Source organism: Lipophrys pholis (genome assembly GCF_963383615.2).
Source record: "Lipophrys pholis genome assembly, chromosome: 15".
NCBI lineage: Eukaryota > Metazoa > Chordata > Actinopteri > Blenniiformes > Blenniidae > Lipophrys > Lipophrys pholis.
Window position 1 is genome coordinate 15,831,971 of NC_137642.1, and position 25,393 is coordinate 15,857,363.

At 41.7% G+C, this 25,393-nt stretch overlaps 2 protein-coding genes across 5 annotated transcripts; one reads left to right on the forward strand and one right to left on the reverse strand.

The window, feature by feature from the left end:
* Positions 1-2,580: 2,580 nt before the first annotated feature.
* elovl5 (ELOVL fatty acid elongase 5) lies at positions 2,581-18,453 on the forward strand. Of its 3 annotated transcripts, none has more exons than XR_013936083.1 (9): positions 2,581-2,733; positions 6,968-7,032; positions 7,218-7,405; positions 10,245-10,322; positions 10,852-11,023; positions 11,997-12,121; positions 13,028-13,162; positions 13,916-14,092; positions 17,920-18,453. XR_013936083.1 is itself a non-coding variant. In XM_080482244.1 (8 exons), exons 2-8 carry the CDS (start codon positions 6,975-6,977, stop codon positions 14,036-14,038), a joined length of 879 nt encoding a protein of 292 aa, XP_080338370.1. In that variant the 5' UTR covers positions 2,581-2,733; positions 6,968-6,974; the 3' UTR covers positions 14,039-14,529. The 3 variants fall into 3 exon arrangements, 1 of the variants encoding a protein (XP_080338370.1); XR_013936084.1 differs by lacking the exon at positions 17,920-18,453 and adding an exon at positions 15,499-16,747; XM_080482244.1 differs by lacking the exon at positions 17,920-18,453 and having other exon boundaries at positions 13,916-14,529.
* On the reverse strand, positions 17,966-23,610 carry fbxo9 (F-box protein 9). 2 transcript variants are annotated; one of them, XM_080482243.1, is made up of 13 exons: positions 23,422-23,610; positions 22,458-22,529; positions 21,519-21,641; positions 21,356-21,413; positions 20,931-21,030; positions 20,511-20,641; positions 20,311-20,425; positions 20,046-20,164; positions 19,552-19,642; positions 19,375-19,470; positions 19,163-19,256; positions 18,491-18,645; positions 17,966-18,390 (listed from the first exon to the last, which is right to left on the reverse strand). In XM_080482243.1, exons 1-13 carry the CDS (start codon positions 23,422-23,424, stop codon positions 18,282-18,284), a joined length of 1,266 nt encoding a protein of 421 aa, XP_080338369.1. In that variant the 5' UTR covers positions 23,425-23,610; the 3' UTR covers positions 17,966-18,281. The 2 variants fall into 2 exon arrangements, with proteins under 2 accessions (XP_080338369.1, XP_080338368.1); XM_080482242.1 differs by having other exon boundaries at positions 20,302-20,425; positions 23,422-23,591.
* Between the last annotated feature and the right edge of the window lie 1,783 nt (positions 23,611-25,393).

Here is a 25,393-nt window from a genome sequence, read left to right on the forward strand (position 1 = left end):
GTGGCAGATGAGAGGCTTACCTCTGTGTGACCTCCTGGATGGGAGAATGATTATGGCTGCTACGATCCAACCTGCGCTGCAGATGAAATTAAAGCTCAAACAATCCCCTGAGAAACGGTGTGCTTTCAAAACACAATCAAAAAGGGTTCAACATTTTAACACCGAGACAAGAAAAGTTGTAGAAAACTCTACTTTTGCCTGATTGATGGTGATTCTGAATGACTCCATGAGAAAACGTTGCACTGTTCTACAATATAAAGGTTTCTGTATTTTAATTGTTCACTAGTTTGTAGCAGCTCAACCTGAAGCAAGAAGAGACATTGATATTTAGTACTTTGGATTTATAGAGCGAAGCTTCATGATGATAACGGGCTGTAATACATTTACAGTGTCTGCTCTATAACAAAGGAGTTTTTTTTCCTCAAAAGGTAACACGTTCCAGAATATAGTCATACGTTTGTTAAATCGATTTGCACTGTGACATTAAAAGGTTGAACTTTTAATGTAGAAAATCAAACAATGAAAATGTGGAGCTGGTGACGTGTAATATTCAATACCCACACTTAATCTGACGCCCTGCAGATTCTGTGTGAGTCATTGCCCCTTCAGTCGCTGTGAGCTCATGCTTTTTCTGAGGAATGGATTTGTAACCCTGGCATGTTTAGGTGAAAACACACGAGGTGAGAGGCCTGCAGATGTAAATATTAATTTATTCTGGGAGCGCACAGTCATCACCGTAAGCACAAAGCGTGACTACTCTCCATTAAAAATGTATTGAATGGGCTTTTGTCAACATTTCATATTTGCTATTAATAAACGTCCACACGACAAAGACCCGTGAATGTTCATGCTGAAGTCACGGTTGAATGTAAAAGTTCACACTCATGAACTCTACAAATAAAATAAAGGGGTTTAGAGCCAGAAAATGAGTTTCCACAGTTTGACTGTCTGAAAGTAAATATTTACAGCGATATATGATTTCATTATATTCTAGGACTCTTTCACAAATCGTCTCTCATTAGAAAGTTAGTAATGCTCGTATGCCGTGTAATTCAAATAAACACCATTTTTAACCGTGGGTAAAATACTATAAACAATAATGAGCATTATATATACATATTGGTTCAGGTACGTTTATATCTTTTGGACAAACCCTTCAAATTAAGCTGCATTGAATAACTTGAATTACCTTTGACCCATTAACATTTCATTTACCTTTCAACTCCAGTCTTGTCTTCTCTGTAACAATCACCCTGTCACTTGACTTGTGACCTGCTGTAAAACTCACTTTGATAAAGATAAAAATGAAATGTGGTTTGGGCCTCCTTGGAGGGGTCAGGGGGACTTTTACCAGTGTGATAAAAAAACAAAACAATTGTGTAACATAATTATGAAATAAGCTTTGGTGAAAGGACATTAATGTAACACTTAAAACGCATTATGCAATATATGTGGGTGCATAGGGCACCGTTGACCACTAGAGGGTCCCCAAGAGCTTTAATATTTTAGTATTTTTTATTGAAATACCTTGTAAACTTGTTGAGTGAAAAAGGTGGCAAAACTCTAAAAATGAAAATTTTTATATTATGACAAGTTCAAAGAAGAAGAAGATTCAAAACTTTGGAAACTTTTGTTTTAAATGGTTGATTTTTGTCAATGAATGAAATAAAAATAAAAGTATGGCGTGAATAGCACAACTACAATTTGTACAGCTGATAATAATAATAATAATAATTAGTGCGATATTTGCATGTGACCCTTCAGCTTTGTTTATGGTGAAGCTCAGGCCCCGTTTACACCACAACGGGTGAAACTGTAAAAAAATGTTGTCACGTTTTGTGTGACCGTTTACGCGACAATGGTGCTCAGAGCCCCTGCAATGTGCATCACCGCCGTGGTAAATAGTCCTTCTGCTCATGGGCGAGTGACAAATCTGGCGCCTTCCGTGGTGCCATGTCCGTATCCTCGCTTTATAGTCCATATTGGGAGTTTTATAGTTGAGACTCACCCCTGATAGCGTCCAATTCTCCATCTGTCCATCAAATGTCAGTGCCCTGGCCTGTCTTAACATGGATAGCCTATTGTTCTCTGCTTGCATGTGTGTGTGTGTGGTTTCCTCACACAAACCAGCAAGATCGCCACCTTGTGGTCTGGCGCGCTAACTACATCGTTTTAAGCGTTTATGTGTCGTGCAAACAGAGATCTTTTTCAGAACTTTGCTGCACAAACGCTCAACTTTTCTAAAATAAACGACTCGTTGTCACTTGGAACATTGTAGTAAACTGAACCTCAGGTGAGGGGGGGTTAAATACAAGATTTAACTTGTATTTTCTGCTTGTCGCTGCAACTTTCAGGTTTGATTTGAGTGAAAAGTGTCAGCCCGGAGAGAGAAAGAGAGAACAGATGTAGAAGGTGTTCTGAATGACATGAAGGACAGAGGACTGCTGGGTGTCATCTCTGTGGCTGCCGCTGCAACACACCGGGTCACCTCGTGGCTCTAACCCTCCTGCAGGGCAATGGGCCAGCCTGCATGGTCCTCCCACTATTTTCCACTCAGCCACAAGGCTGCACATTGTGCTCACACACACACACGTACACACACGTACACACACACACACACACACAGCAGCCAGCCGGCCAAGGTTACACAGTCAGCGGCTCTCAGCTGCATCTGCTCCGCCAGACTCACCGTCCCTCCTCGGTCTGACCACCGCACGGCGGCAGGGCTTTATGGTAAGCTTCATTCCTGTTGCTGGACTGGATGTGGACTGGAATTGAACTGGATGTGGACTGGAGATAGACTAGATGTGGACTGGAGATAGACTAGATGTGGACTGGAATTGGATGTGGGTCTGGATGTGGGAGAGAGTTTGGTCGTTACCGGAGCAGTGACCTCTCCCTATAACTGTTTTCCCGGTTGATCGGCAGGATGGGGGGGGAAAAGTCTGCTGCTTATTTATGTTAATTAATTCCTCTCTGGAAGTTTCCGCCATGAATAGAAAGTTTCAATTAGATTAACGCAAGCTCTCATACTTTCTTTTTGTGCATGTTGGATTACGTTGACGTGATCGTGCATTGTTGTTGCTGCAAATACACTCCAGTAACCCGATTTTGGGAGGAAATCCTGCATTATTGGCCATGCACTCGCAGCTTTTGCACGTAGTTCTGCAGACTGCTGCAGCATATTTATGCGCTGGTCAACACTGGGACCAACTTGTGTGTGTGTGTGTGTGTGTGTGTGTGTGTGTGTGTGTGTGTGTGTGTGTGTGTGTGTGTGTGTGTGTGTGTGTGTGTGTGTGTGTGTGTGTGTGTGTGAGTGAGAGAGAGCTGAGGAAAAGTTTTGGATGCTGGTTGTTTTTTTTTGGGGGGGGGGGGGTGCTTGTGGAGGAGCAGACCGTGTGTGTGTCTCTAGGAAACTTCTAGAATGTTTGTCCTCACTTTCCATAATCATCTGGGTCCAGTGAAGTAATGTTGTACAGCGAGATAAGATGCAGTAAATCAGGGGTCAGCAACACTGTCAATGTGGAGTGACAGCACGAGCTCCTCCTGTCTGCGAGTGTGTCCTGATAAAAACAACATGAAGTGTTGGATGAGGCTGCAACTAATCAATAGTTTCTCCTCATTTACATTTTTTTGTTTGTTTGTTTGTTTGTTTGTTTGTTTGTTCAGTGGATATATGCATGGATGACATCACTGAGCACTGCATTCAATAGCTTGTTCAAAACATTGCCCTGCAAGTAAATATCAAGAAAGAAAGACTTATTTTGCATCTAAACAACCACTTGAATATTTTAAGGGCTTAACTGAACAGTCACATATTCATACACTATAATATCCTGTCATGGGAGTTTAAGGGGAATCCGGTTAGTTTTAATGAAGGAAAAAAAAAAATGCAATGAAATGAAAGTGACTGAAAAGCTGGTTCAGTGAGTGATGGCTGATATTCAAAGATCGGCTTCTGCCAGAGTGCCAATGGTTATACTGTCGTGTGCCAAACTGTGGCAGGATTGCCTGAGGTTGATTGTCCCTGCAGTCATCCTCCCACACTTTCAGAAGCCTTGGCTTCACCCTTTATCGAACACTTATTTCAATACTTGGACATTTGAACCTTCTAATGTTATGCTTTCTCTTTTCTTTTTACTTTTTAAAGCTTAAACGACTGTACACGCCATTTATACACAATAATTCTCCCCTTAGATCGCCTGGATATCTCAAACGGACACATAACCTGGCTTACAAAACCTCTGGCGAGAGACAAACTTACAACATGGCATGATATATATCGTCACGTCGCCTGACCCTGACTGTTGCAGCGCGATGGACTGAATAAATCACTATCAGCTGCAGTGATGAAGTCACAGGGCATTGTAGACCAAAGTCCAGATGATGCATCAGTCTGGGGGAAACATCCTGCTCTTTCTTTAATTGTTCGATTTTGCACGATAGCAGCCTGCGACCAAAGCAAAAGCTCCCCGCCTGGCCGCTCTCATGCTCTCATGTTGTGGCTCAGCCTGCTCCGATTAAAGCCTCGCAGATTATCATGTTTTGGTGCAGCCTAATGCATCTCTGATAATCAGAGCAAGGATATTAGTGAAGCGGGGTTGATCAGAATAAGCCATATTTAGTTCCTGCAGATAAGTGATTATTATGGGTAAATGCACATGCCTTTTCTGGCAATTCAGTGTGCAGCGTTTCACATGTTTCTGTCTTTATTAAATGGGAGGTCCTTTGCATGACGTTAAAATATTGAAAGCAAAGTCACCGGTTTGCAACCTCAGCTTCGTTATCGTATTTCAGGATCCTGTGACTGTATATATAAGAGCTGTAAGTCTATTGAATAGTGAAGCTCAGGTAAATTTGATAGATTTTCTCATGTTTCTATTCAGTTCAAGGTGAGGCTGTGGAGACTGCTTCAACTTTGCTCAAACACTACTTGAAGTGTACTCTTTTCAAAAGTCAAGTTCAGCTTTACATATCATGTGTGTTTACTTTTGTTTGGCAATGCAAAGGAGTAAACAACTCGGGTGAAACAACTCCAATATCCTGTAATGGTAAGCGCGCACACGCAGAGGACATGTTTGGTCTCCCGAGGTGTTTCCAGCTGCTCACGCGGGTGTGGAGGCAGTCCAGGGGTGCAGCCTTCTCTGACGTCGCTGAGACATAAGGAACGCACACACCTCGCAATCTCTACGGCAGTAAGAAGGCTTTTTAGCACGGCAGTGTCATGCAAACAATATAAAGGCCTGCACGAATGTGCAAATACATCCAGAGCGATGATGAATGTGAAAAGCGAGTGGAAAAAATGACTTGCAAATAAACATTAGATCTTAAAAAAAAAAAAAAAAAAATTCACTTCAGTAGCTGGTGGTCTTAAATGTTGGGTGGTTCTTCAGAGATCTGTGAGCAATCACAACAGCTATATAAAAAAAAAAAAAAAGGTGAACAGAACGAACTGCTGAAGCCACTTAGATCTTCCAAGACACGTGACCGAGTTCAACTGACCCGAATCGATTCCTTTGAGGTGCCTCCTAAATAGACAAATTAGAATATGCATAGACAACAAGAAGATTTAAAAAAAACATTTGTTTGTCTTTTTCCATTAAAGGGTTGCTACATCTTCGTCCAGTACCCTCAAATGTAAAAAAAACACAAGCTGATGCAGCAGTCAGTATGCTTTCTGAAGAAACTTTCGTATCGTTGTATAAACATGCTGGAGAACTGGTAATAATAACTTCTTCAGCATATATGGAAAAAATGTCCCGCTGAATCTCTGAAAGCCGTCTGCTTCACATGGAAGGGCGGCTCTCAATAGCAGCAAGGGGACCTAAATTTATACTGTATGTGGCATATACTTTTAAGGAATAAAAAATCTCAGCTGCACCAGCAGTGTGTTGTTGGACGGTGTTTTAATTGGCGCTATACAAACAAAATTTAATTAAATTTTTGTGTGAAGCAGTGAGAAAGGGATCAGTGATCAACAGATGCTGGACTGCCACAATATCAAAAAAAGTTTATGAAATAAAATGTAACCGTGCTGCCTGAGCCAGATGGGGCCTTGCGATTATTATTTCTGGAGCACATTAAGGCCAATGAATACACACGTCCGACAAGCTGATTGCCTTTAACAACCTGAGAGAATCAATACACAGCAGTATCAACTGAATAGAGTTGTAGGCGTACTGTGTACACACCTGCAGAGAGAACAAGAGGGATGAAGAGTATTAATCAGTGCATGGGGTTTTGGAGCGAGCTACAAACTGGTGTATAAACACACACACACACACACACACACACACATCGTGGCAGATAAAAGAGTTTGAGCTGAAGTGAAGAGGTTATTTCAGCATGTACCTAACGCACAATTTTAGGTTGCACGTTGTTGTAACAGTTTTCACCTTCTTCCGCTATAAATTGCCAATCCTTCCCAACCTTGATCCTCAGGGGACGTCCTGTCCCTTTTCTTCAGTCTGTTTTAATGGTGAGTGGCAACTTAAATGACCGCTTGAATTATCGCTGCCGACTGAACTGCTGTGTGGAGCAGGAGGAGAAAATAGAAGACTCCAGCAGAAGTGAAATTCGTTTACAATGACACTGTTTCCCTCAAGAATACCAACAACTGGCCATTTCTATATGCAGACTTGATTTCAAGGTTGACTCTGATCCCCACCCAGTGATACCTGGGGACGTCCAGGTTTTAGACGGCTCCCTGTTCAAAGACGCCTAATTTTACTGAATGGATCATTTGCAGGCTATCATTCATTCATGGAGCAGAGCGATCTCTAAAATATGCAGCACAGTGGACCAGAAACACAGATTTTTATTGAACTTCACTGTTGGCTTACCAAAATAATATGTGCATCACCCGTAATCCAAAAACATGCAATTATTCAGATTTACCACTTACATTTCCAATATTATTCAAGGGTGAAATGTGTACTGAATGTGATTACATTTCCTCATGTTTTAGGTGACAAATGGAGACCTTCAACCAGAAACTGAACACTTTCATCGAGTCATGGATGGGCCCCAGAGGTAAGAGGACGTTGAAGGTAGTCTTGTGGTTCTCGCTCATCCTGAGCAGAGCATTCGTGTTTGCATAAAAAATAAAGCTTAGTGAAGTTATTTGTTCGTCCCAAACGTCAAATAGCAAAAGCTCCCGGTACCGTTTGCTGTTTGCCACCATGCCGCCTTCATGTCTGTAAAACTGCCTCTTCCAGATTCTCGAGTGCGGGGGTTACTGCTGCTCGACAACTACCTCCCGACCTTTGCCCTCACAGTCGTGTACCTTCTGATTGTGTGGATGGGACCCAAGTACATGAAGCACAGACAGCCGTACTCCTGCAGAGGCCTCATGCTGCTCTACAATCTGGGCGTCACACTTTTGTCCTTCTACATGTTCTATGAGGTGAGCAGAAGACTGAGAAAATACCTTGAAGTAGGTTCGGGCAATTACTGTAAAATCACGGAGGCGACTGATCATGAATCACACAGAGAGAGATTGTCTTGTTAAGAACTAAAGGTCGGCACACACTATAGGATAATTGAATGCCTGGGAAAAAAAACAAAAAGATCGTTGAGTGATTTTGTCGGGGTCCGATCCACTCGGAAGGTCTGGGAAGGAGAGATCGTAGATAATGAACGTGTTCAATATTTGCGACGAGACATCCTGTAGTGTGCGTTCTGCTCCGAGCAGCAGGGGGCGTGTGTGTCACGTTTGACTACGCGAGATTTGGAATATTGAGCGTGACGAACACAGACCTATATACGTAGTTTTCTAAAAGTATTTGGTGCAGAGCCTGACACTCTGCTGAAGGGTCGGTCAGTGTGCGGTGAGCTCTGCAGACACGCCGCACGTCATCAGGTCAGAAGAGGAAGCTCTTGTGCGAGCCGTCTTTTGTGATCATCAAGTGTGTGTTCTCCTGATCCTGATTAAAAATCCTGTAGTGTGTGCCAGGCTTAAGTAAAAAAAATTAAAAATAACCGTCAGCTTTCCCACTGTCCTCTTAGAGTTGAGTGACAATGAAAGAAAACTATGGTTGATTAATAAAAGCATCGACTGTACATGAACACTGTTGGAAATTGCTTGGAAATGAAGGATGAACTCGTCACCGACAATGTAGAGCGGTCAAGCAGGGTTCACCAACCGGTCACACAAAATCCTGTGGGAAACACTGTCGTCGTCACACGAGGCTATTCCATCGGAAAAGTGTAAAAACGCAAAGCTGTGGTACGCCAACTTTTTTCAACCCCGAGAGCTGAAGCCACTGTAGAAATAGAATTATTGTAACACCTAATCCATAAAATTAGGCCGATTTGTCCCACAGATTGTGTAGTGAATAAAATAAAAGAATGTAATTCTATTAGTGAGTTTTACGCTTCTACAATCTTGTTGCTATTATAATACAAACGAGCCGGTTTGGCTACAGATGTCAATCTTATCATGTGACAATCACAAAATGGAAATTGTCAAAAACTTCCTTTGAATTTGAACCGACTGCTCAATGGTTGAAAGGCTCACGTTGTTTAATCTTGGGTTTACTTTTCAAACGGGCCCGTTTTTTTCTTAAAGTGATATCAGTGTCCTCATCGGAGTCTGCAAGTAAACGGTAAACTACTTTCTTCAACTCTTGACTCTGATTAGACACGAGACATGTGGCTGCCTTGAACCAGACGCTGCTGTCTGGGAGAGAGCGAGCCACGCAGCCTGAACTCGACACGCTCGGTGTTTCAGACGTCCGAATCCCTTGCCGACGTCAGCACAGCCCTCGCCTGTTTGCTTGGGAAACGGCTTTTTTTTTCACAAAGAGCCGACGAAGGAGCTGCATTGAATAGATGCGTTGCTGCAAACAAACCTGGAGAGGCATTCATACTTGGAAAGTTTGCACAGTTTTCGAGCTGAAACCGGCCGATAGTTTGTGAAGTTTTGTGTTCAGCGATGTCTCACATGGGTTGTTTTTTTTGCATATGTGTGACTATCTGTTTCCTCCTCTCTTCATTCAGCTGGCAGAACAAGCCCCTTGTCTTTCCCTCTGCATTGCGTAAGCCCCCAGTGGGATTCATTAAACCCTGCACTCGGACAATGCCCCAGCCACGGGGTGAACTTTTGGCAGTCCAAAATCAATACCACCTGATGTGAATCAAAGTACAGGGCAGCTTTGCTCTTTGACAACTTTCCAGGGAGCGCTGGCTAATCACTGAGATTAATTTTTATGTGCGCACTGCAATAGCGGTGACTCAGACTGTGGGCTTTAAAAAAAAAAAAAAAAGAAAGTTTATATTTGTGCGTACACGAAAACAATAACTTAATGTTTGAAAACAATGACCGTGTTCCTAGTTCATAAGTAATGGCTGTTTCTTGGCTCCAGCATGCGTCACTGAAGCCTTTTTACGGGAGCAGACAAAGACAGCAGATCTATATTGATCTGGTGAATCAGCAGTGAGCTACGGCGTAAACGCACATTTGAAGATTTATTCCTTAAAGAGACACTCAAAGTAAGAAAGAGGGGGAAAAAAAGCCGTAAGAAAAACCATAAAGACACGTTCATGTTGGAGTTCAGCGAATAATCTTAATTTAATCTAGTCAAAAACGGTTGGACCGTGGCGAGCAGATTTGATTTAGAAAAATGATAATGTGCTTGTTCAGTTTGTCCTCTTGGGACAGTAAGCAGACTCGTCCCAGGTGATCTGAGAGATCTGGGACTGTTATGCAAGTTTTGCAGCTGACGTGCGGTTTTGCATAACCTTAACTCGTTCACTGCTTTTCAAACACACTCCATAACCAATTCAAGAAATGTGTTGAAATCAATTTTTAAATAAAAGTGGAAGGGAAGTCCATTTCCAAGTATTCCCTTCTAAATTCATGGAGAAAAGCAAAATATCATTCCATCAAACAGCTTCCAGCACGTTCCCTGATAAGAAACATTGAGCGGAGGACCTTTAAACATTCCCTTTTATTTAGATTAAATCTTTAAAGCTACCGTCAGCGGCTAAAGATCGGTCATCACGACCTGGCACGGCAGGAATGAGACATTAAATCTGCTTATCTCTCTTGCTGTCTGTGCATTTATTTGGGCCTGAATTTTGTCTTTGTAGAAACCAGAAGGTCACATTGACTCCTTATTATTATTTCTCTTTTACGTTTGTACTGTGGAGTCTGTGTTTGTTTGTGTGTGTTTTTGTGTGTGTGTGTGTGTGTGTGTGGTAAAATGCACCTTTATCATTCGTCCTCATGGCTTTGTGTGCAGCTCGTCTCCGCGGTGTGGCCGGGCGACTACAGCTTCTACTGCCAGGACATCCACGGTGAACCCGAGGTGGACAAAAAGGTCAGTGGGACCTGTACAGTGCAGTATTTGCAAGGGTCACTCTCTGGGTTTTTTAATTTTTTTATTTTTCGACTGCCTCTTTATCACAGTTTTAACTCAAGATAATAATTTGCATTTATTGCAGGAATAAACAGCACTCTCTATATTGTGGACATATTATATGTAATATTGACATTGAATGTATTTTTTTTTTTTTCCCAGACTCCCCTGTTTGGATAACTATGGGCAAATAAATCCACTTGAGAGACAAGGGGGGCAGTTTAATCTGACTCTCGTTATCATAAATACTCTGCAGTGTACCTTCAGTGGAGGTGAACTGAGTTAAAGTGAAATGTGCACAGCTCTGCAGTTCTGCCGGCGTTAAATGTAAAGTTGTATCAGTGTGTCACCGTGAAGGAGATCTCAGCCCTTTTAATGATTTTCCCTGGACTCCCTGGCTGCTTATCGCCTCCAAGTCCCGTCTGGTCTCACTCTGAGCCTAAAGTCTGATGCCGGTGTTGTGTCTTGTCCTCCTGCCATTCGTCCTCAGGTCATAAACGCACTGTGGTGGTACTATTTCTCCAAGTTCATCGAGTTCATGGACACTTTTTTCTTCATTCTACGAAAGAACAATCACCAGATCACCTTTCTTCACATCTACCACCACGCCAGCATGCTGAATATCTGGTGGTTCGTCATGAACTACATACCTGCGGGCCATTGTGAGTGTTTCACACGCCGCTGCTCGACTCACCACATTTCACCGTTTGGCCTGGCATCGAGCTGAATAATTCAAGTGTGCTAATGTTAAAGCCATTAGCCTGTTTTCTTCGCCAAGTCGAAAAGGACACAAAGTCACGTGTTTTTTTTGTTTTTTTTTGCCTTGAGTGCTGCTTCGGCGTGCAACGAAATCTGGAGCCGTTTTGTGACGGGATGAAACATAAGGCTGCAAATGATGGTGTATCGGATGTACACTAGATCTAATTAGATCTGTTAACTAAAAGATTTGTACCATAAACTTCCATTAGAGCCACATTTTATAAACCCTCTGCTTATGATTTAAACTGAAAAAGATTTGTCTTTGGCAAACTAAATGAAGTTAAAAAGTTTTTAAAGGCAATCACAAAATTACTGAATTCCGCCTTTTGAATAGATAATAGATAATAAGAGTTGTTATTTCATAACTGCTAGAGTGATTTCACCATAAGAAGTCAAATTTAGACAGCCAGGGGTCTTCCTCTTTGATTTTCACTCAGCTTCATCGAGACAAATGGGAAAAAGTTTAAAAAAATCACTTTAATTTAAAACCTGAGAGTGTAAAAAAAAGATGTTTATGATTGACGATCCTAACATTAGTCTTTTTATTTGACCTTAAACAAAACGTAATCATGCGCCTCAATCCTGTTGTTTGTTATTCAACTCAGTCAGCAGGTGATACTAAATCACAATGGTTTATTTTAAAGTTCTAGTATTGTGTATTTTTCACAAAGTACTTAGTTGTTTTTTTTCCTTTACCCTCAACTCTAATTTCAGCACCTTTAATCATTCATCAGATTATCACTGTATCATCAGTGGTTTGTAATGGAAGGTTTCTTGTTCTCAGAGCTTTAGCAGATAAACTACCGGCTGAAGCTCACTGTTCTCTCTCTCTCTCTCTCTCTCTCGCTCTCTCTCCCTCTGTGTTCTTCTTCTCAGCGTACTTCGGTGCCTCCTTGAACTCCTTCGTCCATGTGGTGATGTACTCTTACTACGGCCTCTCGTCCATTCCGGCCATTCGACCGTACCTGTGGTGGAAGAAGTACATCACACAGTTGCAGCTGGTCGGTTCTCGCCTCTCAGTGTCGCACTCAAACACATTTTCTCTCGATTTCTCTGTGTAACGACGTGCAATTCCATTTTGATGTGGCTATGCCTCTCTGGTTGCATGGATACATCCTGTGGGGGCAGTTCAGGCAATAATCTGTGCGGCGTTATCCTTCCTGTGAGGAGGGCTCATAGAACACCCCAGATCTGTGGCTCGTTTGCACTAAAACATTAAACGCAGTGAATGGAACCAAATCTGATAGTGAGGCAATTTCAAAGTGGTAATAGCAATAATGTATCCGTGATTGAAGCAGGAATAAGCTGTGTTTTTGTGTTTTCTCCATACGGCACAGAAGGGAGGACAGAAGGGCAACTTCTGTCACTTTCCAATAGTGTAATTACAAATATAAATGTCTATACTTTTCATGCTGTTTTTATTACTTATTTTGTTATAAGGGCGAATATATATTTTCAAAAACTGTCCGTCTAAATGCACATCCTGCAAACGCCCCAAACTAACTTGCGGCCATATCTGCTAAATAGCGGAGTGAAAAATAATATAAACACATTTTAAATTGCAGTGAAGTGAAATTTGAAGAAATTGAAAAAAGTTTGCTTATTTTGTAAATAACATTATCTTTATCTATTCCAGCTTATTTCTATGTAATCTCAACGAATGCCACTGTAAATTTAACACAGTATCAAAGTGGTGAGCAGTCTCATTTCCCAGTGGTAATATACCTGGTTTGAGTCCAGACGTTTCTGTGCAGAGTTTGCATGTTCGTCCTACTTTGGTGTCCTCTCATTAAACCAAACAAAAAACATCTGAAGCAATCTGTTGAGTCTAAATTACCCATGAGTGTGTGTGTGTGTGTGTGTGTGACCGTCTGTCTCTCTGCGTGTGTGTTGTGTTTCCTCCACAGATCCAGTTCTTCCTAACAGTGTATCACACCTCGTGTGCAGTCATATGGCCCTGTGGCTTCCCCCTCAGGTGGCTCTGTTTCCAAATAAGTTACATGTTCACGCTCATCATCCTCTTCTCCAACTTTTACTTACAGGTTAGTCGTCTCTTTGCTTTCTCCAAATCCTGCTTCTTTTATTTATTTATTTTTTGGTTTGTTTGTTTTGAACAAACGCTGCCTTTGTAAGCAGATGTAGATCAGAACCCATCAGTTTGGTGCACTTTTAGCAGACGATCACATGTTCGGCTTATTGAAATTAGCAGACACACACACACATCCTGTCTGCTGTAAGTAGTTAAACTCACAGTCTGAATGACCATTCATCTGCAGCTGAAAGTAGTCTCTGAAAAAAATTGTTATAAATCAATATAATGGATTCTTTTTCTATAAGTCATGAGAGTGTTGGTTCCCGGATGGATGGAATTTTGAGACTATTAACCCTGTTTAGAATAAAGTAGAAACATTTTAATAACGTATCGATATACTGGATTTTTCCATTAACGTACACCAACATTCACGATGTTCTGTCAAATTCTTTCCAAGTGACATTCACGCCGGGAGAAAATCAATTCCGAGTTATGTGGAGGACAAATTGGGAGACAAACACATTATTCCAGAAGGCTCTGCAACATTTACCACCAAAAGAGACATTTTGGTTTTCTCACTTGATAAAACATGTTAATTTTAACCTTCAGAAACTGATACATTTGTATATATAGTTATAATATCGACGCAAATACCCGAAGTTTAAGTCGTCCAAACTGCACTTCACTAATTCCAAACAAAATATCTTCGCGCGCAAGCTTGTGACATCACATGTTGTTTCTGCCTGTCTCTGTCCCACACCAGACTTACAAGAAAGCCCGAGGTTCGTTAAAGAAAGACCACCAGAACGGCTCCCTGCCGTCGACGAACGGACACTCGAACGGGACGCCGTCGGCTGACACACCCAGGAAGCTGAGGGTGGATTGACCCACGAGAACCACTGATTCCCCACTGTAGAGCTTTAGCTGATGCTGCTAGGAGGTAAATGTATCTTACTATCTAGAGTAGTCCAGCACTTACTTTAGATTTAAAAAAGAAAAAAAAAAAGCGCCATAGTCTCATATGTTGGAAGACTCTCTTATGATTTTGCACATCGTAGTACTCGTAGCATTAAACTAACATAATTACAAAACTATTGTATTATGGCCGACACTGTACAGTATTGCCTTTCCCACCATGTAGAGGTGATTCACCCCAAAGCAAAAAGCTTGCTTGTTGCTCCCAGCACACACACACACACACACACACACACACACACACACACACACACACACACACACACACACACACACACACACACACACACACACACACACAAGTCCAAAGTCCAAAGATGAAGGTTTCAGTAGACATGTTGGCGGGCTCAAGGTTTTATCAACGTCCACCTCATAACAATTAAAAATGAGTCTTTAATGTGTAACCAGCATCGTATGTTTTTATCTCACCTCCACCTATGCAGTTGCATAATTGCTCTTTTTATTTTTTTTTGTCTTGTTCTGATGCGCTCATGTGTTGCGGCAGCGGGAATCGCATCGTGCAGATCTATTAGCCCTCTAACCAAAGTATAACCAAAGCATAATGCGCGGCGAAGCGGTAGGATTTACACTTGCGTGCAGGGAAAAGCTGCATTAACTCAAGTCGCGCTCAGAGACGGCGTTAACGAAGCTGGTTTCCTTTCGTGTTGAATTTCTCAGCTTCTGGAGCTTGTCAGACATGTGTAATAGGTACATTTAGATTCAATACAAAACCCTTAATACACAAACTGCCTGGGAAATAACAGGGGTTCTTGGGGTTCTTCATAAATAGTGTGCCTTGATTTGGTTTCTAATTAAAATACGTCATTAATCCCAGAGGGAAATGTAGCATTCTTTACTTTATTTAGTAGTAATGCATGTTAGAATCCTGTGCCTCAATCTTTTCTATTCTTATAATAATAATAATAATAATAATAATAATAATAAAAATGGCTTGGATTTATATAGAGCTTTTTTTTTTTCCCGAGGTGACTCAAAGCGCATAGAGAAACCATTATTCATTCACACCAATCACACCTCTCCACCAGTCACACCGGTGGTGACCTGGCGCATGCTGACAGAGGCCTGGCTGCCATTTCGCGCCTACTCCGACCACCAACCAACGTTCACGCACCATTCATACGAGGCAATGTGGGTAAAGTGCCTTGCCCAATGACTTGGATAGAGCGTGATCCGAAACCGCCAAGCCACGGTCCTACTTTATCAATCATCCTGAATTATCAATTCCAGCTGGTAACATATGCTGACTCAAATCGTCTTCAAAAGAACGAAAGGACTCATTTGCGTTTCCACTAATTCAGCTTTTTTGATTTTTTTCCCCATGTTGATTATATTCACGTTTTTTGTCGTCAGATTTCTGCGAGGCGCCTATACGGGAAACACTGGTCACAACGGACGTTAAGTTAGTATTTACAAACCTTCGTAGTTCTGGCTCCATCCCCCCCCATCAAGCTGCGCTGCTCCACAGAGCTCATTGAATTTAATGAGACATGTCATTACCATTGTACAGATGACCTACATTTACTGTCAATGCAGCAGAAATCGTTGGAAAAATGGAAAGGAAAAAAAAAGTAAATCTAATCAAGAGATTTCAGAAAGTGTCCCAGTGGGATCTTTTCCCAACAACTAGAGGACTAAATTGTTTGCTCTGTTTCTCTGTTTGCTGAGATGTGAAGTATCTGAAAGCAAATAACAATTCACATTTGCTCCATTTACTTTGTTACAAAGCCTTTCATTTGTAAAATATTCAACTTGATTTATCTTTTTTTTTTTTGACCAAATTGAGTGCTGCGTGTGTTCACACGACCAAAATCAATCCCTTGAAATTGATAAAAAAAACTTTTCATTAAGTAGTTGGATATATCAGTTTTACCAAAACATGCCAACCCCGTGAGAGCTGGCTGTCGCTTTCAATCCGCTGCGATGTTTAGGAATTAAAAGCCTTTTAACAGTGTGTTTACTGCGGGACTCTGAACAAAGCGTCCGCTTCAGCTGTCTGCCCCTAATTGGTGTAATTGGGGCGTCAATGATCTTTGCACAAGAGGGACCCAGTGAATAGTCCTCCGTAACCATCTGACCATCTGTAACTTCTACTGGGACATTGATGCATCTAATAATGCAGAACGGCCCCTCAACCTTTCGAACTGCAGCTGCCACGTCTCGGAAAACAAAAGAAGATGCAAACTTGTTTGGCACGATGACGTTTATTGACAAACTTGGTGGATTTCAATTTGAATTGCCACAATAAGGTAAAAAAAATTGAGTGATACATACTGTTGATTTGATCCATAAGTGTTTGTTTGAAATCTGTGCAATTGTATTACTGTTATTTTCATCTTGAGTTTTGTTGCAGCTGCTCTGGGTAGAAGTAAACTGGTATCACTGGATGTAATAGGTTGGACTTTGTTTTTTTTTCAAAGAGCACTGTAAATAAACAGTACATTACTTCACATGTGGTGAAAGGCCAAGGAAATGTTCAGGTATGTAAATGAGCTATAAATTTTCTAAACCGAATAGATATTTTTCTGAATTATGGGTAAATCTGAGCTAAGGTGACTTGTGCTTTACTCGCTGTAACACAATTAAAAAAGCTAAGATTTTAAAACTTGTCGTTTTCCGGATTTGTTCCCCCCCCCCCCCCCTTTCTAAAAAAAAAAACCGATTGCCGCACAAAATGCTGCCTGTGCGTTCGGAAAGTGAGACGAGCTTCTGCTGAGTCATCGTCACAGATCCAGTTTCCATAAATTTGTAATTTGACTTATTGTTTTGGAGGAGGCGGACGAGCGACGTACGAAACGTCACTGTAAACACGTTCTCCTTCGTGTATATTCGTTTCTCTCCTGCTCCTGAGACTTGAAAATCGGGGAGAAACGTGATTGATCTGCAGACAGGTCGGGGTCGGACCTTTTCCACTCTTCTCTGGCACGTGTGAAGCTCTAAGACCAGAAGGCACATTTGACACCAGCCTCCGACTCTTTGTGCTTCTAACATGGAGGTGCCAAACTCAATTCAGGAGCCGCGTAAAAACCAGTTTGTTTTCAGTTTGGCTCAGACCAGGAAAATAACACAGCTTTCCATTCTTAGAAAACTTTCATTGAAATGCAACCCAGGGGCGCAAACCACTGCACCGCTGTGGCTGCCAACTAATAACCTGATTTAACTTCTCTGAAAAACCACGGCTATGTGTTGACTTTCTGTTTTGTATTGAGTGAAAAATGATGAGTCAGGCCTCTGGAAAGAAAGTTTATTTGTAAATCTGCTTCTACTGAAGTTCAAATGCGAGATCTGATTGTAGTTTATAAAGTTTACTTTCCAGATGATGTGCAAGTAATTGATTAATCTTTTTTTTATTGTTCTGCTTGCTCTCCAGTCTTTGTTTTCTCCCGTAGGAACTCGACACACCAACGCAGCAAAAGGTGTTTGGAAACAAACCTGAGGATTTGCGTTCCGTTGCCACACAGGATTTTCTATCAGACTGTAGTTTCTTTCAGAAACCAGCAACAGTGGGAATCGACAGGCCACGTATTATTTGAGCCTAATCCAATACAACTTTCAAATTCATTTGTCCGCCCACTCCCCTTCTGCAAATCCTGTTTGATCTGTCCTTGCTCAGTTCCCAGAAAATATAATACGTGGATTATATCCGTGTGCCCTCAGAAAGACGAATGATGTAGCGGTCTGAAATCACATCTGCAGTGTCTCTTCAATGAGACGGTGTGATAGAAAAAGGCAATAGCAATGATTTCACCGCCAGTTCTCTTTGTTTCCCTACAGCCCCGAGGCAACGAGAAAACCTATGAGAGAGTCAAACCGGCAGCTTCGTTCATCGCTGTTTATTGGAGGAAGAAAGTGCACCATGACAACAAAAACAGGATGAACAATCATTGCTTGGAACAGGTCAAAAAATGGCGCTAATTATTTTAGCTTCCAGAAAATTACCGTATTTCTGAAATCAGAAAATAAGAAGTATTCTATGAGGTGGACCTGACACATGGCAAGCGTGTGTGTAGGTAACAGCGGGGTTCCGATAGCGACACCACGATCCAGCGGCAGCACGAATTGAACGGGACGAAGTGCGTTAGGTGTTTTGTTTAAATGGCGGCCTCTGTGGGATTGCGTGCAGGTTTCTGCGAAGCCTAAAGAGGCTGCTCAGAGAAAGCGGTGTAACTCTTCACACGTGCGAAGAAGAAGGGCGTGTACATCCTGTCCAGGTCGAATGCAGTGACCACGGTTTCCCCCGTCAGCCTGGAAACACAATCCCAGTTTGAAAAAAAAAAAATAAAGTTTCAGATAACATGTCTACTGTAGAAGAAAAAAGAAAGGGTTCATCCTTGTGTTTACTCACTTGTACGTGATATGGCAGGAGTGGTGGATCCACACCAGCTTACTGAAACTCTGGCGCCCCCTAGAGGACAGATGCAGCCCCACATGGAAGCTGTGCTCGGTCTCCTGGGCGGCGTTTCTCCTGTAGAACCGGTTCTTCTGAAACTCGGATGTTTTCTGTGGACACACAACAAACTTCTGAGATGATCCAGGGACTGACTGATCGCCTGCAACATTCATTTAAAACACAGGAATTTTTTTAAGTTACAACGTTACTTCAATTCCTTGATAAAAACTTGAGCTTTTTTAACTAACATGAAAATAACAAATAAGATTCATTAAGTCCAAATTACAACTGCTTCTGTTATATTACAACATAAATAGAAATGATGAAGTGATGCTGCAGTAATTATTGTTTCAGCAGTAATTACATGCATTTGATTTATTCATATAGTCTCTGAAGATAAAAGTAAATAAAGAATGAATGGGTTTTAATTTGTTTTTGACCCTTGTAAAAACAAAAATGAAAAGCTCAGCTCATGATCTGGTTAGATTCTTAAAGATACTGCACACCCTCTGTATGTATGTGTATATATATATATATATATATATATAATTACAAAAAAATCCAATCTATTGTTTTCCTGTTCAGTTGTGTCCAACTTTTCCCGAAATGGCCAAAACCTTCACTTACCTCCTCCTTTTTCTTGCTGACAACAGCAAAAACTTTGGTTTGATTGTCTGTCTCCTGTGACAGGCGGAAATGACCCGACAGCACTGCATCCATTCTGTGAAAACACGACAAGCTTCAACAATGAAGTGATTTTTATTTTTTTTATTTTTTTTTTAAATGTTCACGCTGTATTGTTTGTTCCGGATTGATTTTATATAAAACAGCAGGAGGACCTGGTGTTCTTGGTGCGCAGGCGGGGCACGACGCTCAGCGGGTCCTCGGGGGTGGTCAGCATGACGACTTGGCCATCGGCGAAGAAGCGGAGGTACCTGCGAGGGTGACCGCAGTGTCAACATGCAGCTGGGATAATCTCCAAAATGGGTCAATCAGAAATACATAAACACATTTACCGATAGTACTCCACATGATGCCAAGCTCTGTAAAAACCATCCAGCGACTCCTCGCCCTGGCGGATGTATGAAGTCTTGCTGATATAAACACCTGTTGGAAATGAAATGTACGGAGTTCAACGTTCACCAGTTTGACCGCTCGCATCAGCGACATAATGTCATTAAATATAAGAGACAAACTGGAAGGAAGAAAGCAGATTCACACTTTATGTGGTGTGAACTCCATCTCACTGCAGACTCCATGGTTACATTATAAACCACTCAGCAAATCTTTACAGGACGTTTTATTTGCGCACTTTGTGTTTGTGCTCTTTAACGTTCTGTTTTGAAGACTCAACAGTAAAGTCTATTAAAAGGAAGCTCCTAAGCTGAATTTGACTGCGGAGCAACTCCTCTCACTTCACTGCCCTGATGGTGATAATACTGCAGATGTCAGTATGGGTCTCAACCTCTGACAGGAAACAGAAGATGCACTTGACATGAGATTGAACTACCATCAAAACGGACTCGGGGCCTTTGCAGGAACATCTCCCTCCAGGATTTGAAGGGTCCCAGTTTGGTGCCGTTCCTCCCCCACACTTTTAAACAGGCTGAACGCCAAATCTCCGGATCCCTGCAGGGAAAGTGGAACAACAGTGTGCATGAGAAGCTTGTTAAACCACATTATTGACCATATAATCATAAAGCTTGAGCTGATGTAAAGACAAAACCAACTCAAGAGTTCTTATTTAACTGCTCCACAAAACACACCAGGCTGACCTTGCACACATGTAAAAGCCTCGGCAGACCAACGACAGCTGCTCCAGCGCCCGCATGTCCAAATCACTCGACACGACCCAGCGGAATATGTACATCAAGATCTCACGCGGCAAGGCTACAATCATACGAAGCAGGAAAATCATCACTTCCACAATAACGCAAACTCTAGAAACTTGTGTCACGACGATGAAAAGACTTACCCGAAATGTGAACCTGAGTCATATCGATCGCAGGAGTGCAGATCTTTGGGAAAGTGCTCTCCAGTGTGAGCTGCTGCTCAAAGTACGCAAGTAGATCCTCAATGTCCCCGTCGGTATCATTGTCCTCCATGCTTCAGAGAGGAAACATGTGAGAAGTGACCGTATTTCTCGGGTACAAACCGACGACACCATGTTTCTCAGCTCTTACTTTGAAAACATGCTGGTGTGACCGGTTCAGCAAATATTTAAATGAAGGTCCTTGTAGCCAAATATTTAGCTGGCAAGAAACCTCGCAAACCTTCTTACATTCTGGCTCACCTTTAATATTTCATTGCTAATTTGTGGAATTACCCTCAACCTCACTGATCTGTCTTTATCGATCAGTTAATGTGTGTTAAGGGGCTCAAGGAATCAGCTTACTAGTTTTCTCCACCTCGGTCTGCATCCGGAGGACGGCTGTAGTTGATCTTGAACTCAATGTCAGGAACAAGCTGCATCGCCATGCGATAGAATTTGATAGCTGCAAGAAAAACACAGATTACGAAACCACCGAGAAACTTAATAAAACAGAATTTTTAAAAAAACAACATTTTTGAGCAGTGCAATCACTTTTATTGGTTTAACACGCACGCACGCACGCACGCACGCACACACACACACACACACACACAAACACACACACACACACACAATAATGAATCACACTCAATGACTGCAGAATTCATTCATTCACTCGTCTCACAAGTTGAGTAATGTTTCAGAATGTTCCATTTTCCACACTGCAAACTCCCAAATACGTGTTTTGGGTGGTTGATGCAGATTTTTGTGACCTCTCCTGTACGTGCCTTCATAGACAGCCCCACTCTGCTCCTCCTGAACGGCTCTCAGAAACAGCTCTGTGGCCTGAGGAGCGAAGAGAATCACATCAGCCGTTAAGCAGCGCCGCAAATTTTCAAAAACCTGCATTACACAGTAAGGATGTGTGGAGGAAGTCGTTTCACCCCTTACCTTCTCCTCCCGAGCATGTTCTTGAGTCCTCCTCTGACCTTTGGCCCGTAGCTGTCGGTCTCCCAGTCCACAGCTCGGTTTGAGTTCAGACATCCACTGAGCTCTGAACGCGTTGAGCTCGTGCTGCAGTTCAGTCAAAACATCCAGGACAGACGTGAGCTTCATCATCGTCAGACGAACTTGGAAGTTCTATTGAGTACTGCTGCAGCTTATACTGCACTTCTACTCATCTCCCACATGTATTTGAAGTGTTATACAAAAATACAAAAGGAACGATCGCTTATTCATGCTTGATGGAAAGAAAGTGCCTGTAATTCAATGGTCGTGACAGCAGATGTGTGTTTCAGCATTTGGCAATCAGAGATGAGAAAAGTGGGCCTGCAGCCTTTTCTTTTTTTGGGAGGCAATTCTTAAAAAAGAAGGTGTAACCATTGTTTTAAGGTCACATTGTCAAACAATTTCCCCGCTTTGAGCCTCTCACTGGATGTAAACAATTTGCGTTTTTCTGTGGCGCAATAAAAGCCTTCATCCAAGTCAGTTCTACATCAGAATAGACAGAAAAAGGTGAGCTTTGTGAGTTACGGACAGTCGTTAACGCAACACGACCACAATGTTTATCTAACCTTTTATTGATTTACAATGGGTGGTGTAAGAGGACTTGCCTTGTTCATGGTTAACTGGAGCAACAGGGGAAAACCACATGAGCTAAATTAAACCGTAAAAAAGCAACGTGTTGAGCTGAGGAGAAGAGTACCGTGGCACCTTATCACTTTATCATTCTATTACTTTTTACTGTTTAGTTTTTAGACACTTTTATGCAAACCTTCTGAATACTTGTGCCGCAAGTGTCGCCATCAGAGTCACTTGCAACAAAAATCTAATAAGAGTAACACAGGCAGGAAGTCAGAAATGATAACGTCTTCATGAAAATACTCTCACCTGGAGGTTTGGGTCATCTGAATTTTCATCTTCATCCTCAATCGTACCACCGATATCAGCATTTTCGTCAGCCTGTAGACAGACGGTAAAGTATTTATTACTGTTTTATCAAGAAGGATCAGCTGGAAATTAAGAAAACGAAAAAGCGAAAATATGAAAACATGGTCAACTGTACGTCATTTACAGTTTTCTATACGTTATGTTCTGTTTATTTGGGACAAACCATTCAGGTATGGACAGACCTGCATGAACAAACATATATGGCACTTGTGAAAGTTACAAAACTTCTTATGGCGCAACATATAGCATTAATAATAGTTATCCATTTGTGCTGTGTGATTAGGTATTACTGTACATTTATAAACATGTATGTATGAGCCCAGATTAAACAGGACTAAAGTTTGATCTTTCTGGTCTAAATTAAAAAAGATGAGCTCTGCTAGATTAAATACTTGCTGGTGTTTTTCCTTGAGGGGTGAATCAAACATGTTATATCACATTAATACTGACGTTCAGTGGAACGAGACATTTTAGCTCACTAAACCAAAACAGACTTTAGTACTGTGACTCCAATATGAATCGGTGTATAAAATGTGCAGCAGAAGATTACGCTTTCGCAAACTAAACTTAAAACAAAGCACTGTTTACGTGTCACAGAAACTTCACTCTCGCGTAACTCGCGCGCGCAGCGCAATGCTAACGTTAACCCCAACGCAGATAAACAACAACACATTACAGAGTCTAACTGAGAATATCGCACATGTACAGTCGCGTTTGGGGTTTCGGGTGAGCCCCGTCGGGGTTTCGCGAGTCGTTCCCGGCTGAAACGAAGGCGACGACCGAGCAGAAAAACGAGCTCAGGTGGCGGGGACGACAGGTGACGTTAGCGTTAGCATGTTAGCACGTTAGCGGGCTGCCGCCGCGGTTTGTAAAACGACAGTAAAGAAAACAACGAGTCACCCACCATGACAGCTCGTCCGGCGGGTCCGCCTCAAGTCTGCACAAGCGCTTCACTCCACCGCTTTACAGTTCACGGTCGGAGAAACGGACCACGCAGCCAACATATTTACGAGCTCGCAGGAATGCAGCCATTTCGCTGTGCCGCCCGGAGCCCCAGTGACACAGGCCGGCAGGAAGTGAGCTTTAGGCCGGGGACAAGCGCAGGAGGAGCGGCCCCTGGGGGACCGGGGGTGGGGGGGTCAGCGGCGCTCCGCAGGGCTCATATCATAAGATGTAGAAATGCACGAAAAATATCTGCACACTAAAGGTCCATATGTGTTAATACTAAAGGGGAATAGACTCGACTTCATTCATGAAAAAAAGGACATTTACATTCACACAAGTTTTGCATTATTCATAAGTTCAAAAAGCATCAAATATCGACACTCAGGAATGAAATGGGGGATTTGAATAAACTTACAGATATTCATCAATAAATATGACATTAAATGTCCATACATCGGCTCTAAATCATTAATGAAAAACACAGGTGTCCACACAGGTAATAAAAATGTCCACTCACTATTTCTTACAATAGAACATTGTGTCTACACACTGATTCACTCTAAAGACTCAAGATATCCACACTGGGATTTACTTACACATAAGAGGTCCACATGTAGCACTTGACTCCACTTCATTCATGAAAAAAAAAAAAAAAGACACTTAAATGTCCTCATAGATACAAATTTATTAATGACAATCACACAGTGTGTCCACACAGTGATACATGTTACAGATATACACATGAGAGGGCTTTTTCTTGAACAAAAGCAAACATCATGTGTTTTCACACTGAAGACTTAAAAACACAGGAAACGTGCAAACCTGGAGTTAGTCATAATAACCACTCACAATGTCTACACTTCATATTAAAGAAGAACGAGAGGGGGGAAAAGGCTTCTGCTTTGATATTGACTTGCACCCTTTCAGTTAGAAAAAAAGGACAATACAACGTCTGGACAGTGTCCACACACTGATATATATTCAAGATTTAAAAAGACACTTAAAGTGTCATTAAGTAATGAGTAACAAACACCCGAATGTACGCTCTTACAATCATTTCCAATCTTGTTTAAAGTTTCAAGATAGAAAATGAGGCACGTTGTTGTTTTATTTTGATTTTTCTACGTTTTTTTTGCTGGAGGTAAGTTACAAACAAAAACTTTTCTTCAAGCTTGTTTTCTGCACCTCAGCTGTACGCGCTGTCCTGGATCGGAGAAGGCCTGAGGGCAGAGAGGAATTCCAGAACACCCAAACTACTGTGTTTCGCATTTGTATTTGATGTGAATTATTTCAAAGTGTTTGATTCCAAAAATATGTTAACAATGTAAGTAACCATAAAACCCTCTCTCTCTCCCTCAGGGGGGTTGTGTTTGAAATCTCCCTCCGCCCAGTGATCTCCACTGTGACTACCAGACAGCGTTTGTCCACTATCAGTGAAATTATTGATGTCAGTCAGAGTGGTGGTTTGCAACCTTGGTATTTCATAGTGTCCTGCAGGGTATTGTCATGTCCTTGCTTTAGTATTCTTGATTGTGATAACCGGGTTTCTGCAGAGATTCATTGGGATTTTTTTTCTCTTTAGGTAAGGCAGCTGTACTATAATGTCTATTCATATTCTTATTTACTTGAATAGCACTTTTCAGCAACAATGCATTTCACAGTATTTTACATTAACAATATAAACACACAAACACATTAAATAATAATGTGGTTCACCCTTTACCATTATGAGTTCATAACAATTAAGAACACATAATGTTTCTGGTTAAAAACATTTCCCACAGAAAACTACCGCCTGGTGATGACTATGGATAGACAACAGGGTTGTAAATGTTTTATTCAATTGTTAATTGCAGGTTATTTGGAGTTCATTTTAAGCTACTGTACAGGTTGTGAAATATATTTGCACCTTGGTTAGTTATACAGTCCAA